At 43.7% G+C, this 19,774-nt stretch overlaps 2 protein-coding genes across 2 annotated transcripts in view; both read right to left on the reverse strand.

The window, feature by feature from the left end:
- Positions 1 to 2,578: 2,578 nt before the first annotated feature.
- Positions 2,579 to 8,798, reverse strand: rps4x (ribosomal protein S4 X-linked). Its single transcript, XM_079758139.1, has 7 exons — positions 8,758 to 8,798; positions 8,169 to 8,246; positions 7,475 to 7,655; positions 5,161 to 5,258; positions 4,710 to 4,881; positions 3,630 to 3,787; positions 2,579 to 2,727 (listed from the first exon to the last, which is right to left on the reverse strand). The coding sequence occupies exons 1-7, from the start codon at positions 8,758 to 8,760 to the stop codon at positions 2,626 to 2,628; spliced, it is 792 nt and encodes a 263-aa protein (XP_079614265.1). The 5' UTR covers positions 8,761 to 8,798; the 3' UTR covers positions 2,579 to 2,625.
- Positions 8,799 to 12,519: 3,721 nt separating this feature from the next.
- Positions 12,520 to 19,774, reverse strand: part of cited1 (Cbp/p300-interacting transactivator, with Glu/Asp-rich carboxy-terminal domain, 1) — a 7,373-nt gene continuing 118 nt past the window's right edge. Inside the window, exons 1-2 of the mRNA XM_079758410.1 lie at positions 19,653 to 19,774; positions 12,520 to 16,371 (exon numbers count right to left, since the gene is read on the reverse strand). The exon at positions 19,653 to 19,774 is cut by the window's right edge and continues 118 nt beyond it. Of these exons, the coding sequence (XP_079614536.1) occupies positions 15,708 to 16,352 (645 nt within the window). The 5' untranslated portion in view covers positions 16,353 to 16,371; positions 19,653 to 19,774 and the 3' untranslated portion in view covers positions 12,520 to 15,707. The remainder of the gene's footprint in view (positions 16,372 to 19,652) is intronic.

Below are 19,774 nucleotides of genomic sequence, written 5' to 3' on the forward strand. Positions count from 1 at the left end.
TTGCAAATGTAAAATTTAGACACATGCGTTTGTCTAAACTGTTTAATAGTTGTTTCAAAGATCTATAATTGAGTTGACGTTCTATTGTTACTTTATGGACATTCTGTGTTGATTTTTGACATGGCTCCGGTATCGATTGTAATCTTTGATCGTTCTCAGCATCGCCTTGTAAGTAACAAATCAACGTGAAAACAACAAAGGCAGCGTGCTTTCGTTCTGACAGCATATCGTGTTTGAGTTATATCAGGACAGCAGGCCATACGATGCACTTTAAAAAACGTTGCAGGGCCTCCGACACACACACACACACACACACACACACACACACATTCCTGTGGTGTGTGTTGTTTAGGTATGTTGGAAGAGGTGAGACATGAGCCAGGACACTGCAGGGAGTGGAACGATGAGGCGCATGCACAAAAACACACACAAACACAAATATATGAAGGCTTAGTCACTGCAGTCAGGGAGGGTAGGGGGAGGGGGTGTGTGTGTGTGTGTGTGTGTGTGTGTGTGTGTGTGCGTGTGTGTGTGTGTGTGTGTGAGTGAACAGGCTGGATCCCAGCAGTCGCCATATGGAGTGGAACTGAAATCAGACCACAGAGAGAGAAAGAGAGGGATAGTGGGGAAGGGAGGGGAGAGATAAAGAGGATGAGAGATAGAGTGCTTACAGGGATAAAAAGGATAAACTAGAGAGTGAGAGGGTGGGGGAGTGAGGTGAATGAGAGCCAATGGCAGATAGTTCCTTTAGCAGGTGAACACTGCAGATGAGTGTATACTATGTGGTTGGGAATGTTCTAGTTTGAATGCCGTTTGATACCTCTTCACCTCAGACGCTCTAGGATTCTAAAGTGAGTGATGGAGAGATGGAGAGAGGAGGGATGGAGATAGAAAGAAGAGGGGGATGAAGAGACAGAAGAGGGATAGAGATAAATAGAAGAGTGGGATGAAGAGATGAGAGGAGAGGGATTGAGAGATAGAGGTTAAAAGAGAAATGGGGGAGGGGGGTGTGAGAGAAGTGGAGGGGGGGAGATGGAGGGAGGAGAGGTGGCAAGGAATGAAGAGAACAGGTGTAAGATGGAGAGATCAGTGATTAAAAGGCAGGGAAGGAGAGACGGTGCAACTTAAAAGGGTGAGAAAGAGGGAGGGATATTACAGGAGTACAACCTCCCCCCTGATCTTGCTGTCTTTTTAACTGCAGTCACTCCCTAGCTCCCTCCTCTCTTCAGCTCCATCCCTCACCCACCCCTCTCTACCTCCACTTCTATTCAAGTTAATAAAGAAAAACGGTATTGGCATGGGGAAATACTATGTATTCAATCAGTACTACTAGTTCTTCTACCTCCCTCTCCCCAATTCAGTGGACAAAATACTTTTTATGAAGGGTCGAACAAAGGTTACATATCATAAATTAAACTATAGATATGAAATTGATTTGTAAGAGACATAAGTGTTTTAAGGTTGATTTCCATTAAAACCAGATGATAATTTTAACATGATAGTTTTTACCCAGCCAACAATGGATTATCATAAGAATCTTCCAAGAACTGTGTTAAAAATGATTGAACAATGCTGTGTTAACAAAGATTAGATTAGGGAAAATGTGTCCACATTTTCTAGTCCAAATATTTTGAAAACGCTGCCTGTCTTGAAGGGAAAGACGAGACGTTTATAGTGAGCAATAGTAAAAAGAGACAGATATGGAAACAGATGGATAAAACAGAAAATGAGTGGAAGTAGGGATTTATTGAGGGAGAGGGGGATTAGGTAACTACTTCGGAGATGAGCATAAACTAAGAATAGCCATGAAGAGCGGACAAGAGAACCAAAGACAGTCTTGAGATACAATGCCTCATTTCAGGAAAGCCCGCTCAAAAGTAAACTGTCCAGCAACGATTAGTGCTTTGGTTGAATCTACACTTAACTACATTGGAGTTAATGATTCAATTTAAAGTATTTTAATGTCGCCACATTGTTTTGCATTAAATGCCCAACCAAACCATATATTAAGCCTAATTTATGGTTGTTAGTTACCCCGTGGCAAGGGGTGACATCCCCACCATACCTGTGGGAGCAGATACAACTTTGCAGTTTACTCGTTAATTTGCGTTGAGAAACCAACCTCTAACCTCAAGTAGGCCGAGATTGTATCAAGGAACACCACTAATCAACATGTTTGCTTTGGGTCGATCCAGTCATTGTAGAGAAGAGGTCACTCTAAAGCTCATTTAACCTCCATTACTTTTAATTATGGAGCTTACTCTCACTTTGTAGTGAGCTAAAAATCACCCAGTAGGTACAGATTACATCTAGGGCCTGCAGTAACCTTCGATTGAAATAGGCAAACATTAATCATGACGTTCACTCTTCCCAAGCATACGTTTAAACAAGTTATGGCAATGTAATAACCCAAATTTAAAAGCATTGCCAAGTCTTCCCTCCCTAAGACCCTGCATACTTTCCCATACATTTTATTCCACAACTGTAATAGGAGGCCCCTCCACCATCAAATTCTGACAATTTCAGTTACTACACATCAGTGACTTGACAAACAAAAGCAGACAAACCAGTCAAGGTGTTTAGTAAATATCAGTTTATTCAAAACCAGCTCTTTTTGGGACTAGTTTAACCGCTGATGGCCTTGGCAGCAATTCTCTTGTCCCTCTCCTCTGCGATGGTCAGACGAATACCCTTTCCTCTGGGCAGGGACACCCATGGCTTGTTGCCCTGGTAACAGAAAGAGGGAGGGGTGACGATTAACAGGTGCAGCACAACAGGCACCTTAATGCAATCTATGGACCAGCGACATGACATTTTGGTTTAAATCAGAAATGAACAGAGATCATAGTATTCAAGTATTGTAAATAATCAGACTGACAGCAATTGAGATTTCTGAATAAATAAGACTTAAAAAGTGCATCTACTATGGTAGTTCCAAGAAGTGTTTGTCATAAAATGCATAAGCATATTGATTCAATATGCAGACAACTAATCTAGAAGAAGCCTTTCTATTTAATCGATAAAGACCAAGATAGAGTGCACTGTGCTCCTCAAACTGCTTTAATGTCAGTTTATGATTCGTTTTAAAATTAATTGCAACTTTATAGGAAGATTCCTGCAGAGCTCAGAACTTCTTAGAGGAATTGGTGAATAGTTTCATTGCTTGTCAAAACCAACTTTTCATCATTGCTCTGAGATAATCATTAAGAATGGCAAAGTCTAAATGGATCACTTGAAACTCAACAGCCTGTTAAAAATCACCCATATGGTTACAATGATTGCTTAAATGGACCTCTATTTTACCCCGGGTGTGAGGTAGAGTCATATAACAAGTCATTTTAAAATTGAATAAAGTTGTGATGTAACAAATGGCAGGGTCCACCCAGATGTATGGAGATCAACTCTCAGCCTGCCCGTTGGTTCAGTCCCCTGGCTAGGCTGATCTATATGTCATACCGGGTGGACCCTGCCCGGGAGGACACTCCTACACCCAACCAACGTGGCAGTTCAAATAGGAACTCCTTTAAGCAACACATGCAGTGTGATGAACGTTTTGAGCTAAATTTCCACATTAAGTTTGGTGAATTAGAAAAAAAAAAAAGTCTTAAATGAATGGTCTTTGTTCTCACCTTGCCAATGACGAAGATATTGGACAGCCTGGTGGCGAAGATGTTGCCGCTGGTGTCTTTGACGTGCACAACGTCGAAGGAGCCAGGGTGGCGCTCCCGGTTGGTGATGACGCCGATACGACCCAAATTGGCACCACCGGTCACCATGCACATGTTGCCTGGGAAAGGAAGGGCAGGAATTAGAACCACCGTCCCCAAGACAACCTCTAGACACATGTACAAGCTTGGAACACCATCGATGTCAAGGGACAGTTTGTAAATCAAGACATAACTTAAGAGGGCTGAGGCAAAATAGTTGAATATTTGTTCGGTAGGTATGCATTTAAATCTCAAATATAAATGTTTTGAAGTCTATGCATTTTTGGGGGATGCAGGGAGAAGACTCGGTTTAGTCTTTCGTCTGAATATAGCGCTGAAAAAATATATACGAAGAGGCGCTGGACGTCGTTAGTTTTGTAGTTGGATATTCAAACATTAGAATTGACCGGTCAAGGGCGTCTTGTAAGCCTAGACCATTGACAAGACAAAGACTTCACTTTGCTCTCATTTATAAACTGTTCAAATCTGCCCCAATCCATGGGAAAGCCTTTCTATCTATAAAGGCCAAGGTGGAATGCACTGTGCTCCTCAAAACGTCGGTTTAAAATGAATTGCAATTTTATAAGAAGATTCCTACAGAGCTCAGAACTTCTTAGAGGAATTGGTGAATAGTTTCATCGCTTGTCAAAACCAACTTTTCATCATTGCTCCGAGAAAATCATTAATTGCAAAGAAAGTTCAAGTCTAAATGGATCACTTGAAACTCACCCTGTTAAAATCACGTGGTTTAAATGATAGGACCTCTATTTTACCTCGAGTGTGAGGTAAAGTCATTTTAAAATCGAAAATTTGTGATGTAGCAAATGGCAGGGTCCACCCAGATGTATGGTAGATCCCCTCTCAGCGTGTCCGTTGGGACAGTCCACTGTGTAAGCTGATCAATACATCCTACAGGTTGGACGCTGACACCGAACCCTCGTGGCAGTGAAATGTGAAAAGACGTGAACACGCTGCAGAGTCCCACGCTCCAGGCCTACGTACCGGTGTCGAACTTGATGAACTCGGTGATCTTGCCGGACTCCAGGTCGATGCGCACGGTGTCGTGCACCTTGATGAGGGGGTCGGGGTAGCGGATGGTGCGGGCATCGTGGGTCACCAAGTGGGGGATTCCCTTGGTGCCGATGATGATCTTCTTGATCTTGCACAGCTTGTACTGCAGAGAAAGAGGGAGAGCTTAACATCTAAAGAATACGTATGCACACTGCAAGCCCAGCTATAAGCTTCCAAGGCGATTTGCATCGGAAAGCTGCATTCTCAATTATGCATTCTCGATATACTTTTCACAAAGTATGGTTCATGAATGCATGATTGAGGCGGTGCATTCGAGAACTATTCCCATGGAACAACAACGATTCTGAAGTCTAAAGAATTGAGCAAGGCAACTGCAATACTTCCGATTAGAAACATGACATGATTTTAAATGAGCGTTTACCTTGGCCTCCTCAACGGTGATGCGATGGATGGCGAAACGTCCCTTGACATCGTAGATGAGACGGAAGTGCTCTCCTGTCTTCTCGATGCTAATCACATCTGGAGGAGGAACACACACACACATCAGCATCAAGACCCCGGTCATCACATTTAGTCAACACAACCGACAGCAAAGACTGTTCTGTATATTAATGATTAGCCCTTCCATCTGCAAACTTCTGATTCTATTTTATTTAGCACGCATTCACGGTGAATACCCATGTCCAAACATAGACCTAGGCTGTGCATCAGCGAGATGCACAGCGAGACCCATATATGCTTGGGATGTCCCACTAACTTCACCATCCAGAGGATCAAGAAATCAAGCCAAATCTCTTAATATTCAGATTAAGCATTGTCTGCACATAACGTTTTCCTGGGGTAATGCAAGACGCCGCAGCATTCTTAAACACTGGGTTACCTCACGTGGTGCTTTTACAAGGAGTAACATTATTGTTCTCCTTAGTAAAGCAGCAACGGGACAGAGGAATAACATGCTTTTCTCCTCAGTGCAGTAGTAACAGGCCAGTGAAATAATGCCCAAAACAGTCTAATCCATTAAACTGGGGCAGTTGACGTTGGCCCATCTGTTGTATAAACAGCAAGAAAACCAGCATTGCCCTGTGTATTACCACCATTTTAAAAAACATTACATTTGTGTATCATCCAGCAGTGGCCTGAAATTGACCCCAGCTGATTAATGATAATCAAACAAATGTTGCTAGGAGACACTGACAAGATTGGTTCCTCTCAAACCAGACAGGATTATTGTTAAATTAAGTATCCAATTAGCTGAAATACAAGACAGCTATTCTATGACGGGTGCACATGCAAAAACATACGGTCAATGCAACATTCTTAAGATAAATGTTCGTAAAAGTGCTATAAAACTGATGTTCACCTGACAGGACAATGAGAAAATCAAGACGATAAATAATAAACAAATCATTCCTGACGCAGATGACATTGATTGCCTGGGTTATAATGATGTAGGGAAATGTAGTTCTACCGAAGAGCTCAGAACTTCTTAGAGGACATTGTTATGGTTTCAGTTCAGTGATGATCAAGTAATGTATAAGGTCATCATTGCCCTTTTCCTGCCATGTTACATAATAAAATTGGTAGAACCATGGTCCGAATGCACAACATAATATACTAGGGCTGGGTAAAAATATCGATTCATCAATACACTGCAATTTATTTGTTCGCGATTCAGATTTTTTCTTTCTAAGATTATTTCCATATAAAAAAAAGAAAAAAGCTTTGTAATTTGTCATTGTAATCTAGAAGCGAGTATGCCTAAATGTACATGCCCTTTTACATTTGTCCACGTTTAGCTCAGGAACAATACTATACAGGTGTATTCCCTTTATGCTAGTTTAAGTACAATGAAATGGTTAATTCATTATGAAATGGTTAATTCTAAATAATATTTAGGTATTTTTGTCATCTGCACGTATTACTGAATCGATATCAAAGCAATTGGATCAATATCGAAATCTAATCGAATGAAGACCTAAAGAATCGAATTGAAAGGTACCTGGCAATACCCAGCCCTATAGTATACCATGTAGCAGGTTCACATTGTAGTCCCGGTCACATCAGTGTGTTTCCCTTTAAAAACGATGTGCCAATCCAGACCAAAGGTTCTGAACCCATCTTCATATACCAATGAATTGATCAACATTAGATCTGTGGAGACACATAGAATCATCTTGTACAAGCCATCCACCATCTTAAAAGTTATCGTTTTAAGTTGTTATTTCCTTCATGTTATTATTGTTTTACCGTTCTTTTGGTTAGCATCCTTGTGAATTGCTGAGACTTTAAGGTTTGATGTTGAAACGTCTATACAAGAAACCGACCCATTTAGGAGGCATGTTCTACCCTAGCAGAGGTCCAAATGCATGCTGGCAATTCAAAGAAAGAATAAGAGGCATCCATGACCAGACGTTAAGCAGTACCTGAAAGCAACATCATTAACTCTTCTTTAGTGTTGGGGTCTCCTATAAAACCTCAACCTCATCTTGAAAAATAAAGCCTGGACGCGTAATATCAGTTATATCAGTTATATCAGTATGCTGCATTCTCTTTGAAACAGTTGAGAAACTTCAGAGAAAACCGAAAATAAACAACTAGAGAATCAGAATGCCACATCCACACATGTACGCACCATCACTAACTCCCCTCATCATACCTCAAAGTCATGGTGGGGGGTACATAAACCTGCCCCAGTTAGCACCCCTCTAGCCGGTAACCATGGTGCAGGGACTCACCCATGAACCCGGTGGGGTAGGTGATGTCGGTGCGGACCTTGCCGTCGATCTTGATGAACCTCTGCATGCAGATCTTCTTGACCTCATCTCCGGTCAGGGCGTACTTCAGCCTGTTCCTAAGGAAGATGATGAGGGGTAGGCACTCCCTAAGCTTGTGGGGACCGGTGGAAGGACGAGGAGCCTGAGAGGGGGAAAGGGAAGATACAGTCAGCCTGCTGGATGGTCCTGATGGGAGACCTGGTTAACTGATTCAACATCAAACAGCTATATCAATTGTTGTGGTCCACTAGGAAAAGGTTTGAGTTAAAACGAACAAATCTCTTCAGTCATTCGCTCAGGGGAAATGTTCACACCTTGTTCGAAGAATAGGTATGCCATGTTTTGGTCTAGGAGTGGGCATTACTCCAATTAAAATGGACATTGAGATCTACCTTACAGAAGACATACAGCCACAATCAGTAAGGATACCCCAAAACATAGACGGAGATGTATTCTGTATGTGTCTGTTTATTATACGGACTGCTAGTATGAACCAGGTGCATGTAAGAAAACTGCATGCCATCTAACATTACGTTCAAGACCGAGGATGTACACACAACTAAACATGAACCAACCCCGAAGACCTCACTAGGGGCTTAGCAAGACCTAAAGACACAACCAGGACACCCAGAACATATAGTAGATGAAGACTTACGAACACTCCGGTGAGCTTGTCCAGCATCCAATGCTTGGGCGCCGCGACGCGCTTCAAGTGCTTCTTCGGTCCTCGTGCCTAGAAGGGTGCCAGATGGTTTAAAACATACCGTTAATAGAGCATACATGGAGACGCAGTACGTTCATTTCCCACGCAAGACAGCGAAGGATTCTTGCGGGTTAGCCACCAATGCTAATGGCTATACATTCAGACGAGTGGGAGCCGAACCCGGTTTCGGCCTAACATTGCGTTTGTCTTTTGCAACACAAATATCGGCTTGTTTCTCAACACAACACTTTATGAGAAAACAATATCGCGTACTTATTGTTAAAACGCATGACACAACAGCGGAAGTGCATACTACAATGTACTGAATGCTAATGACTAGCATTGCTACGAATGATAGCCACACTGAGGTTCAGTCCCATTACTTTAACGAAATAAATTTGATTAATCGGCAATTTTGCCATCATCCATCTTAAACATAGGGACTTTATAGATTGTAATGTTAAAATGCGTGATAGTTGGACAACAGAAAGTGATGTTTAAAGATGAGTTCGGATGGGAATCAGGAGAGTAAACGGCTCACCATGTTGGAGTCTGCGGGGGAAAGGACCTCCTTACTTCCGGCCCCGGATGATAAACGCGCGTACGGCAGACCGGGAGGGACAGAAAAAAAATAGCATAGATGGGGGACCTTCCTTATTTAGGACATGGTCATACATATCAATACGTTCATTAAATAAATCATAATGTTTAGCTTATTGTAAATATTTGTATATAATATTGTATATATGTATATCTGATCAATTTAAACGTTGAATAGGTTTGTAGACACTTGGCCATAGACTACACATGTCCAAGTAAGTAACTTCATACACAGAGTCATTTTTAAGTCAGTTGTTATTGCAATTTGATATGCATCGCTAAGTTGTATTCATTATTCATGGGACATCTCCTCAGCGGAAAAAACTAAGCATCAAGAATAAGAGGAATCCTTGAAAAACAGAATTGTGTCTTTCGTCTGGTACTTCAGATGTCCTCTGGAGGGCAGCAATTTAAAACACACACAAAAATAACTGAAGAAGAAGACGATGAGAAACTGTCGTTCTTTCTCTCTTCAACAACAAGATGATAAACGACAAAACTCCACAGATATCCCCCGATGTTTGCCGTGCATGTTGCGACTCTTTCAACCTCGACAAGAAGAACAAACACAACCTGTTGCCATGCAGGACCGGGAGCGCTTCCTCCCGGGAGAAAGCCGGACTACACGCAGGCTTTAGAGGCTATAACGGGAGCAAGGGTGACACCGTGCGATGGCTTTCACAAAGCGGTGTGTACAAGATGCCGTTCAATGTTGAGTAAATACCATAAGAACGTGTACGAGTTGGGCAGGATCGCAGCTTTTATCCGGGAGAGAGCAGCAGGGCTGTCGGACACCAAGGCATCTCCATGTATCACTGTCGTTTCTTATTGTGTTTTGTATTGCTCAAAGGGTGTGATCTAGGATTTGTTCATCTGTTGATTGCTATGATTACCTGTACCCTCAAATCTCCCCTATGGTTATGAAATGCCTATGTTGGATGAATATGTTAATTTTTGGACAGCAGAAGACGAGATGGCTTCTTCACTGCCTCAGGGTTGGCTGCACGAAAGTTGGATTGAATTGGTGATCCTCTTGTGTGTCCCAAAGATACTTGATGTGTCCTTGTGTTGACAATAAGTCATGGTGAGAGCTGAATGATGCCGGACCCGGTGAATGGCGCAGTCCTGCCTGTTGCTGTCCTTCTACAGGGATGGACGAGGATGGCAGCAAAGCTCAGCCTGCCCTATGACTCCCCTCCGATTCTGATACTTTGAAAGGTCTTTGTTTGATTTCAACAACTCCAAACTTGCAGTCCAAATCGGACTGACCAAGGACAAGTTTTATCCCTGGCAATCATCTCTATTGCGATGAAGAAACTTTCAAAACTGAAATAAAATAAAGTTGAATTCTGCAAAAAAGTCAAAGTTACTGATATCTTTGTCCAAAAGAAAGGACACTGTTTAATAAGTATGAATAGTGGAAGTGCTGGAACACCCACCTGTGTAGCCATCATTTCACACCTAACAACCAGGTGAGTTGCACGACTAATGTATTCAACCTTTATAACATCATTCATAATTACAGCTGTATAGTTGTGATTTCAGTTACTGTTGGGGCCATTTATTGTGTTGTGTTTGTTGGTTGTGTTACATTTCAACATTCAAGCAATTCTCATTCATTAGCTTTATTCTACCTTAAATAGATGTATTGTATTGTGTTTTTCTCCCAGGCTCAGCAGAAGATGCAGCCGGGAGAATTCAAGAGCTTAGATTAAGTGTAAACAGTTCATTCACTCCTAATGAACCCCTTTTGGGCCACATGAAAAAATACGTTATTATATTGTGCCGCCGTGTTGCGAATCTATACCATCCTTGGTGCTGACACCGCTGGTAAAGACGAGAGAAAAAAAAAAGGGATGGGGGAAGGGGGGTGAAACGCTATTTCCTTTTTTTGGGTGGAATTAGGATTTCTTTTATATTGTTTTTTTTTACCTCCATTTTGCTCCACAGAGAGTGACTAGAGACGCCGCCTGTCAGAGAGCTCGGGGGCTCTGCAAACCGAGAAGAACCGTAATCCTTCACAGAGAAGCAAGGGTGTGTTGCCCTTTCAATACCATCGGGGATCAAACCAAGAACTTTTAATTAAAAACTAAAAAGTTGAGTTGTAAGATAATTCATGCACAGTGTTTAGTTTATGTAGTGACATGGTTTGTTTCATGTTGTCCCCCCCCTTTCCACAGCGATCCAAGTGAAGGTGGCAGAACACGGTGAGTACCGCAGTATAGACGAGCTGGAGGTTGTCTGTTCGAAACCCGCAAAGAGACAGCGGCACTACGACACTAAATCCTCTGAAGGATCTCCCCCATGCCTCCCCCTTCCCGACGATGTCACAGACTGGCACGCCAACAGCGAGAGGCAATGACATCGCCGTGATCCAAAATCATAATTTCTCATTCTCCTCATGGTTTTTGGTTCTGTGAACTGAGAGAAAGTGTGAAGTGATTGAGAGAAACTATTACCGAGAGCATACAGTAAACTAATCTGCTTTCTCTTTATCCCCCTCTCTCCTTCAGACTGTGGTCTGGAGCAGAGTTACACATCACAGACAGCCCTTCATCTCAGGTAGAGTGTCAAACTTCCTCTACCTTTTTATATCAAATCGTTTTTTTCAATGGAACTTTGTAGATGAACATTCTACATCTGGGTGGACACTCTGGGTGTTGTGATGTCACAAAGGGGTAGAATTGTCAACTGTTTGTAATCAGCCTCGCACCTGTTGGTAAAATAGGATTATATGATTCTATGCATATAATATATTTGTGCGTGTGCGTATGTGTGGCGGAGCAGGTGGACGCCGAGGCCTGGGTGAAGGTTACCGTGAAGGATGAAGGCAAGAAGTTATCCCCTGGGCCGGGGGGGGCGCCGAGAGGAGAGCGAGGAGCAGGAGGACCGAAAGCCCCCAGGTGGCTCTGCCGCTGCTGGCCCTCTATCCAACGTTAGCGCTCTCTCGGAAACGACCTCTCCTCGGCCCCGGGAAGAGGGATGTAAAGGAGGAGACAGGGACGACCGTGAATGATGAGGAGACGCTTTTCACTGGCCGGACTTTGGAGCCCCCTAGTGCTCTGTGTGTGAAGCGCATGTAGAGGTGGCGCAGGGATACGGAGAGGAGAAAGATGACAAGTTCCAGTGGCGGTCGGACTTCGGAGGAGGCGGCATCTTCGTTCCATTCTTCGTTCCAGACAATAATAATACTGTCACTCAAAAGGAGGGTATATCTGTCGGATGTCTGTTTAATGGACTTGGGGATTTGGGACCAAACTTGTCAGAACTCAAGAATACACACACACACACACACACACACACTTAAGCAGCTGTGAACACACATATTAACAAGTTCTGAAGTCATAAATACCGTTGATAACAATGTATATCACATGATAGCGTTCTGTTCAACATGGTCGTTGACTTGGAGTTACATTGTAACTCCAATGTAACGTCTTATTGATTTATTAGAGTTTTGCTATGCAGAAAAGGCCACAAGGTGGCAGTATGTGCGAAAGTCGGAGAGCAACGCTCTGAGTTTCCAAGTAAACAATTAATTTAATTGACATATCAATTTGTGTTTTTGATAACGCTCGTTTACCGCATTGCAATCGGAATATATGCTGTTAAAGTATATGGTTTTAATGTAAAAAAAAAAGTCTCACTCAATTAACTTTGTCATAAACATTTTTTATGTTTCCCCAATCTCGGAGATGAGTAACAAAAATACAGTTGTTCAATAATGTTCATTTACATATTCATGAGCATGTACAAGTGAGAGCAATCGAACAAAAAGTGCTTCTTTTTTTTAAACAAGGAATCATCTTTGAATAATCACGTCATCATTGGTAAACCAACTAAGAAGGAAAAGGTTCATCTGAGTGGAAAATGGAAATTAATCCGTCCAGATAAAAATGTAGAGTCTCAGACGAGAGGAATCAAACACATTTCCGTTAGTGGATCGTAAAACAAATTTGTTTTAAAAATAATCAACAACTGCTGTTTTTGTGATCCCCAGATGACGAGCTGAATACCTCAGACAGTCAATAAGTCAAAACAGATCTTAAATCTATTACATTTTGCACAACGCTTTGTATGGCACTAGAACCATCCTCTGCTGAAACATTTCCTTGTAGGGCGAAGTCTGGGCCAGTACAACACTAGATGAGGTCGCCGTTTATCCATGTTGGACAAGATGAAACCCCCCTCCAACTCATATTAAACACAATTTCACGAGGGGAGAACTATTAGGTAAACCTAATAAATAAAACTAATATTTCCAGAGTGAACGTAATCTCACACGCACACACACAATCACTGTGCAGACATGAATGGGAGCCCCTGACCTAGTTATGTTTTGTTATATTTTATGGTGCATAACAAGAATAGTTCCAATATCGTTTTGTTGCCTCCATGGCTTTTTAATTAATCTTTTTGCTCATGTGAAAGAACCAAAAGGAAATCCAATTAGTACACAAAGAGCAGTCAGTGCGCTCATTTACGTGTTCATTGTCTCCCCGCCAACAGGTTTTAGAGGCTGGGGGGGAGGCAGGCTAAGAGGGTAGAGGTCATGCCAGGGTATATAATCTAAATCAAAGCAATGTACACAGAAGCCTTTATATAGCCTTTTTATCGTGGCCTAAAGCCCCAGTGGGCATTGTATGGTTGCCAGTCATTGTTTGACCCCGCCCACCTGGCGCGACTTGAGCTATGAAAGAAGGTCAAGTTAATTGAAGCAGGATTTTGAGGAGGGGGGGTTACCTTGAATTTTTTAAAGACCTGGCAAGGGGTCCCAGAACGGATTAACCAACTCATGAGGGTCAGTGGAGAGAGGAAATTAAAAGTCGTGGGAGAATTCAAACTATTGGATGGACGCGTGATGAAATAGAGTGGCAACAAAAGGCCACCCCCTCATGATAAACTAACAAACCCTCCGTTTAGTAGGCCTAATGCTTAAATAACATTAGTTAAAAAAAGAAAATGACTAGTGGAAATGTCTTTCTCAGAGCGACCTCAACAGTAGATTGTCTGTTTATCTTTGGAACAAGGTTAGGTTAGCTTAAGAAACCCTGACTAAATCAACCCTGTCCTCCGTCAAGCTTTCCTTGAGTGCCATGGCCGTTTAAACCTTTCATTAAATAGACAAACAAGAACGTTAAGAAAAGGAGAAGATAGAGTTGTGTGTGTGTATGTATGTGCGTGCGTGTGTGTGTGTGTGTAAGCTGACCCAACAGTGATGTCTTGTCTCTAAATAAATGCATGAGGCCTGGCATGCGCTTTTTTTCTTTCCATGGATGAGTTACCCAACACACACACACACACACACACACACACACACACACACACACACACACACACACACACACAGTTTATACTTTTACTCCCAATCCAGATGTTTGGTGAGGCTAACCGTGGCATTGCTGGTTGGTAGCCACGGCGATGCCACGGTGACCGCTGAGACATCCGCAGTGCAAAAACTGTTAGCAGAGATAGCGTCTCAAGTGCCGTTGAGCAAGGCAGTGTTGTGGTGAGTTCCAATCTAGTTATGTCATGGGAATAGGAAACCGTGAAATCAAATGAGTCCAAACTGCGATGGGAACTGTGTTATTTCAGTCACAAACAAATCAACAGCTAAATCAACAACCTGAAGGTGGTGATGTGAACATTAGAACGTTGGAGAAAGCCACATATTTTTGCTTTTTTGTCAGGTTATCCCCCTCATAATAAAACAAGCCTTTTTTGAAAGCCCTCTCTTCTGCCTCATGCAAGCCAATAAAAATATGTTTTCCCTCCTCGACCTCGATAAGAATGCCAATGAAATGCATTAGACTGTGGTTCTCGTCGCCTCTTCGTTCATTACTCTCTGAAAGGTAGAATCTGTCCTGCTGGGAGGATCTGATTGGTTTAAACACAAATAGGGAAATGAAAAGGAGAAAATGAGATACAGTTGGTTTGGAGATAACAGCTCCCTAGACAATCGCTGGCTTTGTGGACTTGACTACGCCCCGGGTCCCGTTCCCATGGGAACAAAGACAACCGCCGTCCGTTTTAAAAGAAAAACAGGAAATGGTCATGTTTGTCGTGACTCGTGGTACCGCACACATTCTGCGTTTCCTGTTGGACATTTTTATCATCTGTCGAAAATCATTTATGTTTTGGTCGTTTTCTACCCAAAATGAAATCCCCAATAGGAGGGGTTAGAAACCAAAGAGTGTAAGAAAAAAAACAAGTGCAACAGGTGCTTCTTTGTATTCCACCGAGCGGACCTCACCTCTACTGTCCATCACTCTCTTTTCATTAAGAGCGAAGTGAGGGAGTGGTGAGAGAGACAGAGAGATCCTAAATGCAGCAGTCCTCCGTTCCGGGAACGGTTTTCCTTCGGGTTCCCGTATCGCTGCGGTCATCCACGGTTATGCTCCAAACAGTTTTTTGTTCGCCAGCCGTCGCCGTCAGCAGAATCCGAGGTACGTGATGAGCGTCTGCAACCCAGACGCCCGTATTAATCGGGGCGAAACGAAAAATAGAAACCAACCGACAGACTAAAACTAAATTTCCTTAAAGGGTAAGTATACGTCCGCGTTACGGTGGAGAGGACGGGAGAGGACGAGAAAAGCGTAGACGGGAAGCATCCCTCTCAGGAGCGATGCGTCGCTACCGTTTAAACTCAGACGCTGTCAACGCAAAAACTAAATATGTCCTCAAATGAACTCCCAACAGTTTGTTCCCTCTCACTTCCTCTGCGTGAGTCAACGGGCCGGGAACGATAACGTAAAGAAAAACAAAAAAGAAGGCAGGAGAACGCCAGTCTTCTCTTTCTTTTGTCGACGCAAATGTACTTTTCTTTTTTTTTTGAAACAGTTAGTATGTTCCTATTCTCTCTCTCTCTCTCTCTCTCTCTCTCTCTTTGGGTCAGCAGCCGGCCGGCACGTCGGCCATGAAGTCGAACTCGTTCTGGCCCAGCCACAGCTCGGGAAGCTCGTTGGCCCGGTCCAGACCCAACTCCACCACCAGCGACATCAGCACCTCCTCGTCTACCGCCTCAAAGTCGATCCCCCCACCGCCGGCCGCCGTGCCCGAGCCCGGGGGTCCCAGCCCGAAGCCAACCGCCATCCCGTTACCGCCGCCGCCGCCGCCGCCTCCGCCGACCAGCACAGAGGAGGAAGAAGAGGAGGAGGTGGAGGAATTAAGGAGTGAGGTCCCGGCGCCGGGGGGGAATCCCCTCTGAGCGACGGGTCCCACTCCTCCGACGGAGCCCACCAGGTTCTGGTAGTGAGAGTTGAGCTTCTGGAGCTGCATGCTGGCAATGAGGTGGGGTCCCGTCTGCAGGCTGAAGGCGTGGGGCTTGGAGAGGGGAGTCGTGGAGGAGGAGAGAATCGGCATCGGGGAGGTGGAGGTAGAGGAGGAGGAGGAGGAGGATGAGAGGGATGGGGAGAAGGGCACGGCAGCGGTCTTGGAGGAGGGGTAGTGGAGTAAGGAGGTGATCGGCGAGGATGATGAGGAGGAGGAGATGTCCTTCATGACGTGGGCGGGGCCAGGGTACAACAGTGATGTCATCACCGGGTAGGGGCAATGCCTAGGAGAGGGAGAGATTTATTCATTTAAAACTCAGATTTAATTTTGTTACGTCTATTAAGAGAGCGAGACAGACAGGAGATGTTACTGTTGTGATGTCAAATGAGAGTTCTAAAGGGGCCGACAGCAGACGCGATGACATCACCGGGGTGAGATCGCAATCAGGACGCGGCAATTCCGAGCGGAGGCCCCGCGAGAGACTAGCGACGTAATGTAACGCTATCTGCATGGATCAGATCGATCCAAATATGCAAATCCACTGGTGCAGACCAGACATTATATCATAGACACACACACATGCTTCCATGACCTCATCGGAAAACCAAGCTCGCTCATCCAAACAAACAGTATCCCCATGCAAAATATACTGACCTATCTTTGGTTTACTCACAATGGAAAGGAAATGGAGTACCGACAGACGGGTATATAGATAGATGGACTGATAGATGGTAAATAGATAGACAGACCGATAGTTTTTAGTGTATGCCTGACCATGGCCACCGCTGCTCAGACAGTCTTTACGATTTGATCAAGTCAGAGTAAATCAAAGATGGGTCTTCAAGGATGAAGTCCCGATGGTACAGAATGAGGACTTGAAAGTGAAGAGAGTAATGAGCTATCGGTGAAAGTTATTTCATAGAAGACAGACAGATTTAATAAAAAACAGGCAGAGCTAACAACAGGGTTTCAGTCGCTACCATCATGGGACCAACAACCAATAAGAACTCAACCACATCCCATGATCCGACCCCTCTTGATCCGATTGTTTTAATATGCATCAACAAGAGGAAAAGCGGGTTTTAAGTATCATAGAGGCAGGCTCATCAAACTTTTAAAACGCTTGTTCAATAGAAACCACGCATCAGAAAGGAGGCCACAGCAACTAAAACACAGCCACATACACACACACACACACACACACACACACACAGGGGCGGTTTGCGTGTGTGTGTGTGTGTGTGTGTGTGTGTGTGTGTGTGTGTGTGTGTGTGTGTGTGTGTGTGTGTGTGTGTGTGTGTGTGTGTGTGGATATGTTGAAGTCTTGTTCTTATGACCTAATAAATCACCCGGCAACAGAGGGCTGATCTGTTTGGGAAACGAAGAGACCCTAATTAAGAACACACACATGACTTCGTATGTGTATGTGTCTGTGTGTGTGTGTGTTTGTGTGTCTGCATGTATTTTTGTATTTGTGTGTGTTTGTGTGTCCTGACCTATTGAGCAGTAAATTAACCATGAAGAGGCCAAAGGGTACAAACCCACAGAGTACCAAAGAGGATAGTGAGTGTTTCAGTGTATATATATATATATATATATATATATATAAATAAAGACATGGACAGAGTGAAAGAGAGCGAGACACAGAGTAAGAGAGAGATACATGGACAGAGTAAAGGAGAGAGAGACACAGACGGAGTAAGAGAGAGAGATACATTGACAGAGAGTAAAACAGAGAGACAGTCAGCATGGAAGAGAGACAGATATGGAGACAAAGTAAGGAAGAGAGACAGAAAGAGATTAAAAGAGAGAGAGACACAAAGAGTAAAGGAGAGAGAGAGCGAAATTGAGAGTATGTTTGGCTTTGAGGGATAGATGGTGGGATAAATAATCCTGAGAACGTACGGCGAGGAAGAAAGAAGGACAGACAGACAATAGTCTGTCGATAAGTGTGTAAGTATGGACGATAAGTGTGTATGTTTGTTTTGAAATCCTAATGTTTACTGTGTCATACAATGGCTTGACATAATTATAGTTTTTTTATCCCAACACATTTGAGGGAAAGGTTTGCAAAACACACACACACATACATACACACACGTAAGGAAATTCTCAAAGGCCCATGTTGGATTACCAAAGATGGTTTAAATTACACGTTCAAACAACATGTTCTCACCAACAAACACACACAGACACACACACACACACACACAGTCATGCAGCCATTCTCTGAGTAAGTTAATCGCCTAAAATACTGATCCCTCCTTCTCGCTTGAATGAAACACACACACACACTCACACAATTGGCCCTGACATTGACAGCTGTGGTATCTTTGAGTGTGTGTGTAAAAGGGGGAGACAGAGACAGAGTGTGTGTGTGTGTGTGTGTGTGTGTGTGTGTGTGTGTGTGTGTGTGTGTGTGTGTGTGTGTGTGTGTGTGTGTGTGTGTGTCAGCTCTGTACAGCTGCATGCCTCCCTGTAGCAATTATCTCTATAGGAGCCAGCACCAACAGAGGTTAACCGTGTGTGTGTATGTACATGTACGTGTCTGTGCGTGCCTGCGTGTGTTCATTATTCATGGCGTGTTTACTGTCAGTCCTGATGAAGACCTCTACAATGTGTTCCCACAGACGTGATGTCGTAAGCTAAACTACACGCACAAGCAGGCCCACTATAATGCAATCAATCAGGAGCAGCGTATCATCTGTCAGTACGTCGCTACACAAATAAACCATAGGCCTGCTAACTGACAGTGGAACACAACCAAAAGAAAGAAGAATACCGGCGAATGGGGAGAAGGAGAAAGGGGGGGGGGTGAGAAGAGAAGAGAGAAGGCGGATGGATAATAGGATGGAGGATAACAGTCACAGAAAGCGCGCTTCTCATTCTGCCGTAGACAAGGGCGGTTTCAATTACACAATTAATGCGTGACGAGCAAATTGAACGAAGCCGCGCACACGCTTGCACGCGCACTCACGCACACCCACACACACACTGACTCCCACACACGCCGTATGGTGTCGCAGCGTGGGGCGTTTACGCTTGTTTTGATTGCCGCGCATGCACTTTGCCTCATCTCGTCCAGGGAGGTGGGAAATTGGAAGTAGGTTAAATTACGTTAATAGGAGCAATTACAACGCTTTAACCGGGACTACGTCAGAGAAGATGGAAAACTGCAATGGTCCAAAGTCATCAATCGTCCTGTTATAGTCTTAACAAAATAACACTCTGGTGAAGGCGGTTAGTCGCGTCACTTTTTTAAAAAGCGAGTTGGTCCATCTCCCTGTGAAACTTTCCCCTCCAGACTCTAAATGACTTCCACTTAATTGTTGATATTTCTGAGGTCATTGCGGTTGGTTCTTTTTGTTTCCCCCCCCAACGGTCTGACTTAAGACGAATGACTTCATTTTTTTAATGTTATGTTAGTAGCCTACTCCAAAAAAAATAACCTCATGGAGGATCACCCCAGTCCAAAACAAACAGAGACAGCGCTATATACTTATATACTTCGTCCTAACTTCTCTCTATACAGTTTTTATTAGATGCATAAAGTCTGACACACACCTGGGACGGATCCTCAACGCGTCTCGACTGTCGGCACGCTGCGATTCGGCATCGGGATGGAAATGGTTTGTTGTGGTAAAAAAACAAAATCCCGCACAACAGTGGCCTTCTTGTTTCACCGG

This window comes from Pollachius pollachius (genome assembly GCF_949987615.1).
Source record: "Pollachius pollachius genome assembly, chromosome: 20".
In the NCBI taxonomy this organism is placed as follows: Eukaryota; Metazoa; Chordata; class Actinopteri; order Gadiformes; family Gadidae; genus Pollachius; species Pollachius pollachius.